Here is a 13,250-nt window from a genome sequence, read left to right as displayed (position 1 = left end):
AACGAGTCACGAGTATGCGCGAATCCAAATCTTAGCCTATAAATACCCCTTTATACTTTCATGAAAGGGGGACGACAGAACTCTCGGTAATTTTTCTTCAGGCTTTTTTTTTTTTTTTTGCAAAGCAAGGGAAAACTCAGAGAAAAATCACTATAGCCATAAGCTAGGGTTCTTCTACTTATAAGACCCCATTGCAATACATTCAAAGCTTTTAGGCTAATATATTGACTCGTGGACTAAAGTTTATTAACACTTGAACCACATAAAAATCTTCATCTCTATCACTTAATTACATATTTAATTTTTTAAACTCTTTTTTAATTTAATTTTCAGAAATCTCGATAAACAACAAGTTATTAATTAGTTAATTTTGATTTTGGAAAAAAAGAAATTTAGAGAAATTACTTGAATGATGCATTAATATCATATTCGTTAAATGTGATTGTACATAGAAATATGTTGTTTATGACTTAGAGGAATTGCGCTTAAATTGATATTTTTAAAATTAATTGACACATTAATATTTTAATTAATTAAAAAATCAAAACATAAATACTTAAAAAACAATTATGACATGTTAAATTTCTTGTCGACAAATCTCAATTTATATTAATGTTCATTTGTATCATTGTATCAACTATATATTTTTAGGCTAATTTAATAATTGTTGCTATTTTTTTTGTTAGTGATTTCATCCTTCCATTTTATTTTTGTTGGAACTTGTAAGTAATTATTTTTGTGAATTAATTTTTAATTTTTATCTTTGTCGATATTATAATCGATTTATTTACTTGCCCACCAATTTTTACAACATTAATAAATATTTTACCAAAAAGAACAAGCTTGTTTGTCACTCTCATTTATCAACGAATCTATACAAACTTGCCAACTTGACACACTTGATGTATCACACGTTGTCATAGTTAAACTTCATGGTATATAAAAATGTGACATTAAGGTCTGAAAAAGTTAGCATTGAGGCCGTTGTCGACCAAGTTATATATAGCCGCAACAACTAAAAAAACACTCAAAATCAGTCCCAAGCAACCGAGTACCATGTTGAACAACCACATTGGCCGATTAGGAAGAGGTTTCTTCATAGATATCCACATGAAACATGGATAAGAATATGTCAAAGGCATTGTTAGGCCCCCAATCAGTGGTGCCAAGCTACCCAAGAATGGAAAAGCCACAGATATAAAGAACACAAGCCCTCCAAAACAAAGACGAAAAACTGTTCGGATCAGCCTCGTACATGGTTGTTTCTTGATGGAGGTGTACCTAAACTCCAAATTGTCGAAAACGATCATGGAATAGACTTGGAAAGTGCATAAACAGTTTATTATTATTAGGAGGTAGATTAGGCCTATAACGAACTTGGAGAGGTCTTGTCCATGGAATTGAGATAGTGCTTTTATCATTCCACCATTGAATGTTATCTGCCATTATTTTCAGAAACATGCAGTATTTCAGTATGTATATATGTGAATTTAATATTGTACCCAACGAAATTTAATGGGATGAAAGGATTTCAAGGTTTGAAATTATTGTTCTGACCTTATCTCCATAAGCCCAAAATCCAGCTATTGCCATGGGAAACAAAATCATGGCTATTTGCAAGTATGCGATTTTGATTCCTTTCCACATTGTCTTAGTGGATGAGTTTTTGGGAGTTGAGGGTAATGTTGCCTGCATCAATAGATGTACCAAATTTGATATTCTTTAAATGTGAAAGTTAAAACTCAATCCCCACGGACAATAAAATAAGAAGACAATGATAAAAATTCACTAATAAAAATAATGTTATTATTATTTTCTTTTAGACATAAAAGATACTACGCATTGTTATTAGGCATTAGTGGCGCCTAGCACTTTCTCGATATGTCACGTTGTGATTGACTAGCGATACTCCCTAAAAGTTATTATATTAAACTATATGAGACCCGATACTTAATTGGACCAATAGTGATACTGACACATAAGAAGTGCTAGGCACCACTGATACCCTTTAGCAAATCTCTATTAATAATGGTGCTATCTTTATTATGCACCTTGCCGAAAGGTCTTTTCTTTTTCCCTTAGTATCTTATTTGATATAAATGCAGCACAATACAACCAATAAACAAGATAATGATTCATTTATGTGAGTATTAATTCCCATTCATAACAAGTATATTGAAGAGAGGCTTTAAAAAAAAGTATATTGAAGAGATGCTACAATATAGTATCTTGAAATCACTCAATAGTCCATATCAACAAAAAGGAAACACATTATTATCAAATAAAAAGTAACATCAGCATTGACAAACTAGTAAACAATTGAAAAAAGAAACGTCCACTCACTTTAATATACTTAAAAAAAATATACCCAAAAAAGAAAGAAAGAAAAAGAATAATGTGCAAGTTGTTATCTTACCTGTATTTCAAGGATAACGTTGTGGCCTCTGAAAGCAAGAATGATAATTCCAATGCCATTTAGAACATCACCATACTTGTCCATTTTCGAGTTTGTCGGTAGTGGATCATACGATATCTCATTGGGCCTATCCATACCAAGGGGAAGAGCCCAAAGAATAGTACAATACACAATTGCGGTGACAGCACCGACAAATGAAATTATGGTGAGGGAGTTCAAGTTAGGTAGCTGAGCTAGAAGAATAGCCATGCATGTGAACACCAAGAACCACTCTACCCCACTCACCGATTGGGCCTTGCACGAAAGCCCAGGCCCATCACCACAAATGTTCTGGAAGAACAGTTTCAGGGTTCCACCTCCTGTAATAATCATCATCGCACACGTTCCTCCCGATAGATACATCACCGGAAATATGCTCATTATTTTTCCAGCCTTTGGACCTACAAAATATGCAAATACTGTGTTAAAATTTGAGATAAGATGAATGAAGTTTTATCTCAAAACCAATTAATCAATTGACAAATGTAATCTATTCTTTTTATATATTCTATTATCTTTCCACACATTAATAATATAAGATTGTCTAACATATTGCTACCTCACTACTTTTTTTTTAGCATTAAAACTGTAATTAAATAAAAAGTATGGGACATCCAATGGTACCAATAACAGTTTGAGACCTATCGTATTCCTAGCATTTTTTTTTTGTTACTTGTTATTGATAAATTTATTAGATTTTAATATTAAACAAAAATATAGAGGGATGAAAAGAGTATTACTATTGGGCACAGTGCTTAGCACCTTTGAGACGTGTCGTCTTGTAATTGGCTAGCGATATTTCTTAAAAGCTATTATATTAAACTATATGCGACTCGATATTAAATTAGACTAATAATAATATTTACACGTAAGAGGGTGCTTGTCACCACTGGTATCTTTTAGCATTTCTCAAATAAAAAATAATTGATAGAAATGTATGTTTTCTTTTAAAACAATTAGATGTATTATTAATTGATCTTTGGTCAGTTGTTGAGATTTTTTGTAATGAAAGTATCGTATCGAAATAAATATCTACATAGAGCGCAGCCACTTGTCGAGAAAGAAAGGAGAAAAAACAAAAACAAGAGTCAGGCATTTGTAAAATTGATAGTTGAGTTAAAGTCAAGTTTTATATTTTAAAACTTAAGAATGATTAAAATATTAAAAATAAAATATAAATTATTATAAAATAATAAAAAAAATCTTTCATTTTATTATTCATTATTGTAATAAAGAAGTAAAAAATAATTATTTTGTATTTCTTTGGAAAAGTATTATTAACTAACAATCATAAGTTGGTAGTGTAAAAAGTTAATAGACAAATATACTAATTATTGTTTAGATTATGTTAAGGGGTATACTAACCAAATGCAGCAATTGAGAGGTGGAGAAATCTACTGTAACGAAGTCCAGAGTCAGATTCGTGAAGATTGACCAGAACCCATATTGTATAGAGTTGCCACACAAAAGCCAACGACAAGCATACGATTCCCCATACCCTGCAACCATTACAAATAAAACAAATGCCCATTATATTTAAAAATGAACACAAAGTACCTTATCATGATAGAAAAAACAATATATATATATAATATATATATTTCTTATTCTATATACTCCCCTTTTGCAAGAAAAATAAGTTTATCAATACTATTTTAGCAAATATGTCTACCAATTGTAAATTAATGTGAGACAATGGGGACAATTTTGGAAGATAACCAATTATCGGTACTATAAGTTTTGGGAAATTTTATTTACACGCCAAAAAGTTTTAAAGGCACCCCATTTTGATATTTTTTTTATTTTATATAAAATTTATATTTTTAATTGTACTAATTTCTTTTAACTTTTTTCTTTCAATTCATATTCTTAAAAAATATACCTATCCAACAAAAATAAAGTGTATTTTAAATATTATGACAAAAAAATTAAAATAAAAAATTATGTAAAATTTTTTAAGAAAAAAATAAAAAAAAAAATACACAGGAGTTAGAAAAAATTATAAAAATGAAATCAAAATAAGTATTGAAATTAACATAAAATAATGTGAAGAAAAAATTTTAAAAAAATATTAAGATTAATTTTAAAAAATTATTTAAGTTTATATTTTTTTTAATAATGGGGTGTATTTATAAGTTTAAGGGGTGCAAATATCAGTCCCTTAAGTTTTTGGATCTTTTCAAAAAAAAAAAAAGTTTTTGGAAGATATGTCCATGGAATAAAAATCACCACTCCCAAATTTCCTATCCCATTCCTGTCCCAACAATAAAAGATTGACACCTGTCCATTTTATTTATTACATGTTAACTGTAAAATTTCCATTAGTTTTACAATTGTTAGTCAAAAATCAATAAATATGAATACGTTGGAAAATGCAAAAAGAATTAATTTTTTTACACGTAACCTACTTTCTTTTATTGTTTTTTAATACTTATACAACTGAATATAAATAAACCTACGTACACAAATCTTCAGGAATATTCAGCTCATGATATATTTTTATTTTATTTATTTATTTATTCGTGAACTAATTTTTAATATTTATTTTTTGTGGGTTGAAATCATCGTATTAATATTAGTCATTTTGCCTTAACATGTGAGTTTAAAGAAAATCTTATTTTTGTTTTGATTATTTCTTAAATTACCAATTTCGATAGTATTTATTAGTATTAATCTCTAACAAAAAAAGAAAAAAAGGAAACACGTTTGGTGAAGATGGCTTTATATGCAAATGATATTGTTAATGATTTCACATGATGTACGTGGTGACTGGTGAGTTTCCTAGAAAATTATTAAAGAAGTGAAAAAGAAAAAGAAAAAGAAAAAGAAAGAAGATTGACGTGTAATTAATTTTTTTATTTTTCTTTTTTCTCTTTAAATTAAATAAAGGTAATCAAAACCTGAAAAAGAAAACCACTAAATAAAAACAAAACAAATTTAATTACTATGCAACTTAAAAAGTTGAAAAGAAAAGAGAAAAAAAAAACGTTACCATCCAAGAGATGCAAAGGCGAGAGGTAATAGCATGGCTTGGAATCCAATTCCAGAGGTCAAGACATGAAAAACAGAAGAGTATATACTGCCATGTCTAGACTCTGTGATAGGTAGCCATGAGTCCTGAGGGTTTAGCTCCTCCTTATTATTATTATTATTCCCAGGCCATTTTCCGGACACGGCGGCCGCCGCCTCCGCCGCCGAGGAAAAACTAATCCCATCAATGATAGTTGGATTCTCCTCATCAAAACTATGAATTCTAAAAGAATCAAAACTTTTCCTAGAAAAAGTTTTTAAGGAAGAAGTGGTTCGAAATTGTTGCTCTCCCATCGAATCTGCTACCGAAATTATACTATTGTTACTATTGGATTTCCCTACTATTTCTCCCATCTGCCTAAACCAAACCAATTATACTCTCTATCTCTTTCGTCCTATTTTAAGCCCCTCTTCTCTATCAATCTATATATAATATTAGATGGGAATTCAATCCAAGTAGTGATGACCTAATTAGTTACGTTGAAAAGTTTGTGGAGAGAGAATTTATGTGATTTATTTCTTTTCAAAGTATATGCTAATATTGACAGAAGCTACACTTTGATAGAGATATTAGCAATAATATATTATCTATACTAGTATTATATATAAGTGGTACTCTACGATTCGTAGCATTATATATAAATATATTACTTTTCGTAGCATTTGGCTTAGCAAACCATGTGACGTCATGCATGATTCTGTGTGATGGCGTCATTAATAATGGTAGATGCACAATATTTTCACAATTCCTATTTTGCTTTTTAAGTAAAGTTTGAGCAGCTGTGAAAGAAAGACAGGCTGTCAATGTAACAGTATATATATATTTTTAAAATCTTCTTTTAGACTTTGGTTTGCACCGCGTTCGTGTAATTATTAATTTATTATTATTATTATTATTAACTTATTTATATATTTAATATAAAAGAAAACATAAAAGGATGAGAAATTCTGTGATTGGAGCAATAATATTAGTGAGGGTGTAACATCCTAACAAATAGACACGATAAGATTTTCTGATAAACATAATCTAATCTTGCTAAACTAAGATTACTAAAAATAAAAGTAAAATTTAAACTTTAAATTATTTATGGAATGAAAATATAACTTGTAACTGTTTAAACTTTACAAACCATTTCAAATAGAGATTTCTCACGTTTCGAGATCCTATTAAATTTTCACAAAATATTACAAGTTATTTTTTTTACATGTCGACCTAAGCGACAAAACCAAGAATACGAAATACATCAATCGATAGACCCAACCCGCGTGGTCTAATATGACCCGAACATATATAATCCACTGCCAAGCCCTCGAACTCATGGTTGATCAAACTGATTTACTCTTTCCTGCACAATAAAGCACTCATGAGCCAAGATCAGCAAAACAGTGAAAATAACAATATGCAATATATTCACAATTTAGATAAATACTGATGCCACCGCATCTACTGTCTATTTAGCATAGACTTACGTGTTGCGCTCAAACGCTATTTACATTAAGGCTTCAAACAGTTTATCTCGGTTCTGATTACCAAGTCTAACCTAATTATACCTTATGCGCATAATTCTTTATTTCAACATATATATAACATGACATTGCATTCAAAATCATTTAATCACTAGAGTAATAATCCTAGACCATATAACTGCTCACTTTAGTGTAATAACCCTAATCCCAATTTTTCATTTAATCACAAGCGTAATACCAAACATGAGCGCCACCGCGCTTAATTCTACGTGCTAACTACTGTCTTACCTGGTATCCCAAGTATGTGGAGATTCCAAACCTCCGGGTGTTCCTTGGCAAGCACCGGTAATCCTAGTCACAATTCTTGATATTTCACATATATGGTTAATCCCAAAATTCAATTTCACATAATCACATAATTTTCATTCCAATTACAGATAAGCACATAGAGCTCGAAACGAGCTTTCCAACTATATAAAGAACGTCCCAAACGGAGTCCTGAGTCAAAAAATTATGGTGAAAAAAAAACCCAAAAATTCCAGGGGGAAAAATAGGGTCTCGCCGCGGCGAGCAAGGCCACGGCCGCGACAAGGGGCCCTGTAACCCAAAAAAAAGCTACCATTTTCCCAACTTTGAATTCATACCTAAAACTCATACCAACCACTTCCAATTTATGCATAATCACAAATTTTAAATCAACACAACCAAAACTAACTTTGATATCCAATTAGAGCATCAAACCAAGCCCTAAACAATACCAAAGATACACAAATTCAACATACTATAAAACCTCACTATAACCAACAAGTTGAACTTCAATCATCAAAATATTCACACAAACCATATTTGCCCAAAAAAATAGAGTCAAAACCCATAAATCATACTACATTTTCAACCCTAAAAATCACACAAAACACTCAAATTGCAACCCATATAGTATCAATAGCTCAAACACATAAAAAATTATTAATGTTTCACTCAAAAATAAGAACATGCATCATCATTTCAAGAGCATCATGAACAAATAGAAAGCTTTAAAAATCAGAATTTAACTTAAAGTAAAAGAAATTAAAGAGCTTACCACCAAATTTACAAGCTCCAAACACAAAAATCTTCCAAAAATACACCAATCCAAGCCTTAATTTCCAAAATTAATAAAAAATTGAAGAAGGTAGGAAATTGAGAGAGAGGGGTTCGGCCAAGAGCTAGAAAGAACCATGAATTGATTTTCAATTTTCTCAAATTTCGTATGGTTGGATAAAGCTTAAGAGGTTAAAATGACCATAATACCCCTATAGTCATTATAAGCATACTTATCTAACCTAGAGTAAATTAGTCATTTCATCACACACACAATACATAAATTTTAGATTCTCATTAATCACCATAAAACAATACTTAAATCTCGAAAAATGTATTTTAGGCCCCAAATCCAATTCGGTCTAAAATACCTGGTTCTGACTATACCATTTTGATTTGTCAAAAAATACATACAGATAGACAGAACAAATATACTATATAATAATATAGTCCATAAGCACGATATATCATTAAAATTATAATTTTACCCTACTCGAGTCAAAATAACGAAAAATGCCCCTAATACACCAACGAGGTCTTAAAATACAATTTATCAGTATAGTTTCACATATTATATTATATAATAATATAATTTCTCATTAATACATAATTAATCTAGTTAGGGTTGCTAATCTGGTTCCATAAACCTTAGGGTATTACAAAGGGTTTGAAAAAAGGCATAATGTAGGAACTAAGGCTCAACAATGTGATGGGTAACATTAATTACTTGGATCTCATGTTGTTTAGATCTTGCCAAAAGGATATAGATTTTAACTTTATTTTAGATAACTAGGTTTCAAAACTCCATGAGTGAAAATTAACTTTTTTGTCTAAAGCTGGTCGAGCTACTCTAATAAATCTTGTTGGGCTTGCCTTGTCAGTTTACACCATGCAAACAACAAAACTATCTAAGAAGCTTGCCTCTAAGATTGATGGTATGGCCAAAGATTTTTAGTGGGGTTGTGAGCAAGGAAATCATGGTTTGTACTTAAAGGCTTAGGATCACCAATGTCTCCCGAAGTCCCAGGGTGGCATTGGCTTCCAAAAGTCTTTGGCAATGAATCAAGCATTGTTGGCAAAGGGGGACTGGTCCCTTCTCGATGAGGAACAGTCACTGTGCTATAAAGTACTGTTAAGCGCTAAGTATCTCAAGGGTTGCCATTTTTTTATTGTTCCTTTAAAAACTCGGATTCTTAGTTCTGGAAGAGTGTTGTAAGAACTAAAGATATTCTGAAGAAATGTGCGTGCCTGCAAGCCTATTTTAGATGGTAAAGAGACGAATATCTGGGATGATTTGTGGATCATCCATGGCCAGGACTTCTACCCAAAGCCTAATGCCCATCCACTTGAGGATTTGAAAAAAGTTGCAGATTTACTCCTCGAGAACAGGGAGTGGGACATCTCTAAAATCTGCACTCTCTTTGATCAAAAGATGAGCAATAACATCATCAAGGGTGGTAAGTCTTGTGGTCAGGGAAGAGATAGGTGGGTCTGGACTAAAGAACCGAATGGTTTGTTTTCTACAAAGTTTGCCTGCATTATTCCAGCTCTTGAGTGTGCCCCTTAATGAGATGTTGCACCTGCATTATGGAATAAGTTATGGAACTCTAAAGTTTTGGAACGTCACAAGGTCCTTTGGTGGGGCATTCTATCTAATGCTCTTCCTATCCGCGCCCTCCTCGCTAAGAGAATACATATTGAGGAGGTTTCTTGTCCTCTTTGTGGGGAGGGAGAGGAAACGATAGGGCATCTTTTCCTCTATTGTAACTTTGCTTTTCACCTCTAGTGAGAATCACCTTCGGGAGTGATGCCAATTTTGGATTTAGGCGCTCGTGTTTGGGATTGGGTGAAATTTTTGTGGAATCTAAAATCTTAGGGTGTTGATGTGGAGAAGTTGTTCCTCTATGCATCGATTATGGTGGACACGGTTTGGAGGGCTCGCAATGACAAGGTACACAATAATTTAAGAAGTAAAATTAAACATTGTATTGACTCTATCTCTAGTTGTTACGTAGACTATGGATCTTGTTTATTTGCTTCGTCAAAGGCTATTGAGTTTCTTGTTTGATCCCTTCCTCCTAATGATTGGGTAAAGATCAACTATGATGTGAAAGTTAGTTGTGGATCCATGTGCGTTGTGGCGTTGGCTAGCGACCACACGAAGTCTGTTTTGTGGGTGGCTACAAACATGCTTAACTTCTCTGATCCTTTTATTGGAGAAGATGTAGCCTATCTGTTAACCATGGAGACGGCTGTCTTGTTTCAAGGCTCTGAAGGGAACCTGTTCGAGTTGAGGAGTTAATTACTTCAGAATGATCTTGTAATGCCCAGATACGAAGACAATTCCTACAATCGTGGGATTGAGTCAGATAAATATGGAAAGCTGTTATAGTTTTCTATTTCTTATATCTTAATTATGTAATCATTGTAATTTTACGCATTGTAAGCAAAAGGGAAGCCATCCCTCATAAATTAAGTCCCTATAAATAGTGGCTTAACCTCACTGTAAAGGGGATGAAAGAATTGCTTCAAAGAGAGATTCTAGAGAGAAAAGAGATATCTAAGAGAATTACTCAGAGATCCATTATAAGAGTTTTTAGAGAGGAAAACACTTTGTTCTTTCTCTCAAGTTAATACAACACAAGGGGAGTAGGCTATTATTACCACACTCACGAGGGCGAACCTGTTCAAAACCTGGTGTTCTTCTTACTTTATCATTTTTGTTGTCTTTTAATTATATTATTAATCGCTTATTAATTGACACACTGTTGTTGGCTAAAAGCGAGGTCAACAACCCTCATCAAAGGCAGAGTATATAGCCTAGGGGTGAGCATAAAATCCAGAAAACTGAAAAAACCGTTTAAACCGATCTACCAAACACCGTTGACACCGAAACCGAAAACCGAAAAAACTGCTATTGGTTAAAACTGCCATTGAATGGTCAGTTTTTTTTTGGGTAATAAACCGACCGAAAAAACCGAAAACGACCGTTATACATATATATTAATTTATTAAGCTTTTTTTTTTTTTTTGCATGTATTATAGTTACTAATAATATATAAAAATAATATATTATTTTTTTTATTAATATAAAAGTTAAAAGAATAAGATAATTAGCTTTTGAATAATTAATTTGCATGTTTATAGTTGTAAAATGTATAATAATGTATTTATAAAATAAATTGGATCATATTTTTTTTTTTAAAAAAAAGTTCGGTTTGGGCGGTTTAAGCCGACCAAACTGAGGTTCAAAATGGTCGATTTTAAGATAGGTTCTGGATTGGTCGGTCGGTTTTTGGATTGCACCAATCCAGACCAAAAACCGAATTTTAGATTTTTATATAGAAAAAAACCAACCAAACCGAACGATGCTTAGCCTTAATATAGCCATGACAAACACTATATGTGAAATTATTTGGATACTATCTGTCTTAAAAGAATTAAAGATTGAGTGTGAAGGGCCTGCTTTGCTATATTGTCACAATAAATCTGCTCAACATATAGCTGCAAATCCAATATTTCATGAAAGGACCAAACATATAGAGATAGATTGTCACTTGGTGAGAGAAAAGATCCAAAAAGGAATTGTCAAAACAGTTCATGTATCAACTAAAGTTCAACTGGCTGATATTTTAACTAAACCTCATTTTCCCAACCAATTCAAGAATTTCAAAAACAAGATGGGACTAAGAGACATTTATAGTCTATCTTGAGGGGAGTATCAAACTGTTTAGAGTGAGAGGTTGGTTGGAGTGTTAGTTATTTTAGTTAAGTGAGCCGGTTTGTTAGAGTTAATTAGTTATGATTGCTAATGTTTGTTATTTTTGTAACTGTTTTCAGCTGCTATAAGTAGCTAGCTCATCTCTTGTAAATGCTCAATGACAATTCAATGAATGAAGCTTAATTTTCCTTCTCTTTGTCTCTGTTTTGTGTCTGGTTTTCCTGCTAACAAATACACTTCACTTCTGGTATATTTAAAGTTCCAACAATAATGAATAAAAATCTCTGGTAGAAAAAAACTGATAATCCATCATAAAGTTGGAGAAAATTATATATTCATGAGAGGACATGTATTATTAATAATAATGAAAGTGGTATCCAATTGTCCATAATTAATGAGCCACTGGCATATTTGCCTAGGCAGGGACCAAAAAGTGGAACTGTTACTCAATTTTCAATTAATAATCAAAGCCTAAGTTCACAAACTTTGTGGGTATACGACGAAGGTTCCTAGCTGGCGTAGACGATTCTCGTTTTTCCATCTCTGGAATCACTAAACAACAGTACTAATACTATAAAAGAAAACATATTTTGTCACATTTGAAATCAATTCCCCGTATAATATATAAAGAAGAGGATTAAAACTTCCGAATTACTCGATCCTCGGCTCATTTTCACTTTTATCATAATATATAATAATATCACACCCAAAGTAGCTTTTCAGCGTTCATACTCGACCATGTCTTTTTTGTCTCAATGTTAAAAAATTATGGGGTTTCATCTCAAAATCAACGAGTAGAGTAGTCCGTGTTCTTATACTTTATCACAAACCATACTATTTGCTCATTTATTTTTATTCGGATCTCAAGCGTCTTTGCACAATTACCCGTTAAGAATATAGCTTTAATATTATGTTGAGAATTATAGAATTCCATCTCAAAATCAATTGATGATGAGTAGAGTAACCTATATTCTTATATATGCTCAATACTTTTATATCTAATCTACTTAGAATAATGTTCTCCAATAATATATATCATTGTAGGGACATATATAGGTAGTACATATAAACAAAATATACATAGGATCTTGTAAGAAAATGATGGTGGAGAGAGCAATAGTGACAGTAGAGTACGATTTATTTGCAGGGATACACATGAATAGGTAAGAATGATAGATAATGGCCATTATATTTGAAAAGCAACATTGATAAATTCCGCCAAACAAAAAAAATTATGATGTAATTTTTGGTGCCCAAATATTTAAATTTAACTGGTGTTACAATAAATATTTAAGTTGAATTTGTAAGAGTAATAACTTTAAAATTTTGGTAGATATTATTAAGTTTCAAGTAAGTTAACAAAAAAATAACACTTTGATTTCACACTTAAAAACTAATACCGCAAAAATTTCAAGAATATAACTTACATATTAATAAAATACAAAATTAAATTTATATATTTATTTTTTTTAATAAAAAATTAAATTTAAATATCTA

At 31.6% G+C, this 13,250-nt stretch overlaps 1 protein-coding gene across 1 annotated transcript; it reads right to left on the bottom strand.

The window, feature by feature from the left end:
- Positions 1-823: 823 nt before the first annotated feature.
- LOC115701257 (lysine histidine transporter-like 7) lies at positions 824-6,091 on the bottom strand. Its single transcript, XM_030629041.2, has 5 exons — positions 5,448-6,091; positions 3,821-3,954; positions 2,417-2,856; positions 1,558-1,689; positions 824-1,439 (listed from the first exon to the last, which is right to left on the bottom strand). The coding sequence occupies exons 1-5, from the start codon at positions 5,837-5,839 to the stop codon at positions 954-956; spliced, it is 1,584 nt and encodes a 527-aa protein (XP_030484901.2). The 5' UTR covers positions 5,840-6,091; the 3' UTR covers positions 824-953.
- Between the last annotated feature and the right edge of the window lie 7,159 nt (positions 6,092-13,250).

The sequence above is a fragment of the Cannabis sativa genome, chromosome X (assembly GCF_029168945.1).
Source record: "Cannabis sativa cultivar Pink pepper isolate KNU-18-1 chromosome X, ASM2916894v1, whole genome shotgun sequence".
NCBI lineage: Eukaryota > Viridiplantae > Streptophyta > Magnoliopsida > Rosales > Cannabaceae > Cannabis > Cannabis sativa.
Note: the sequence above shows the minus strand (reverse complement) of the source record. Positions and strands in the feature narration are given on the sequence as shown.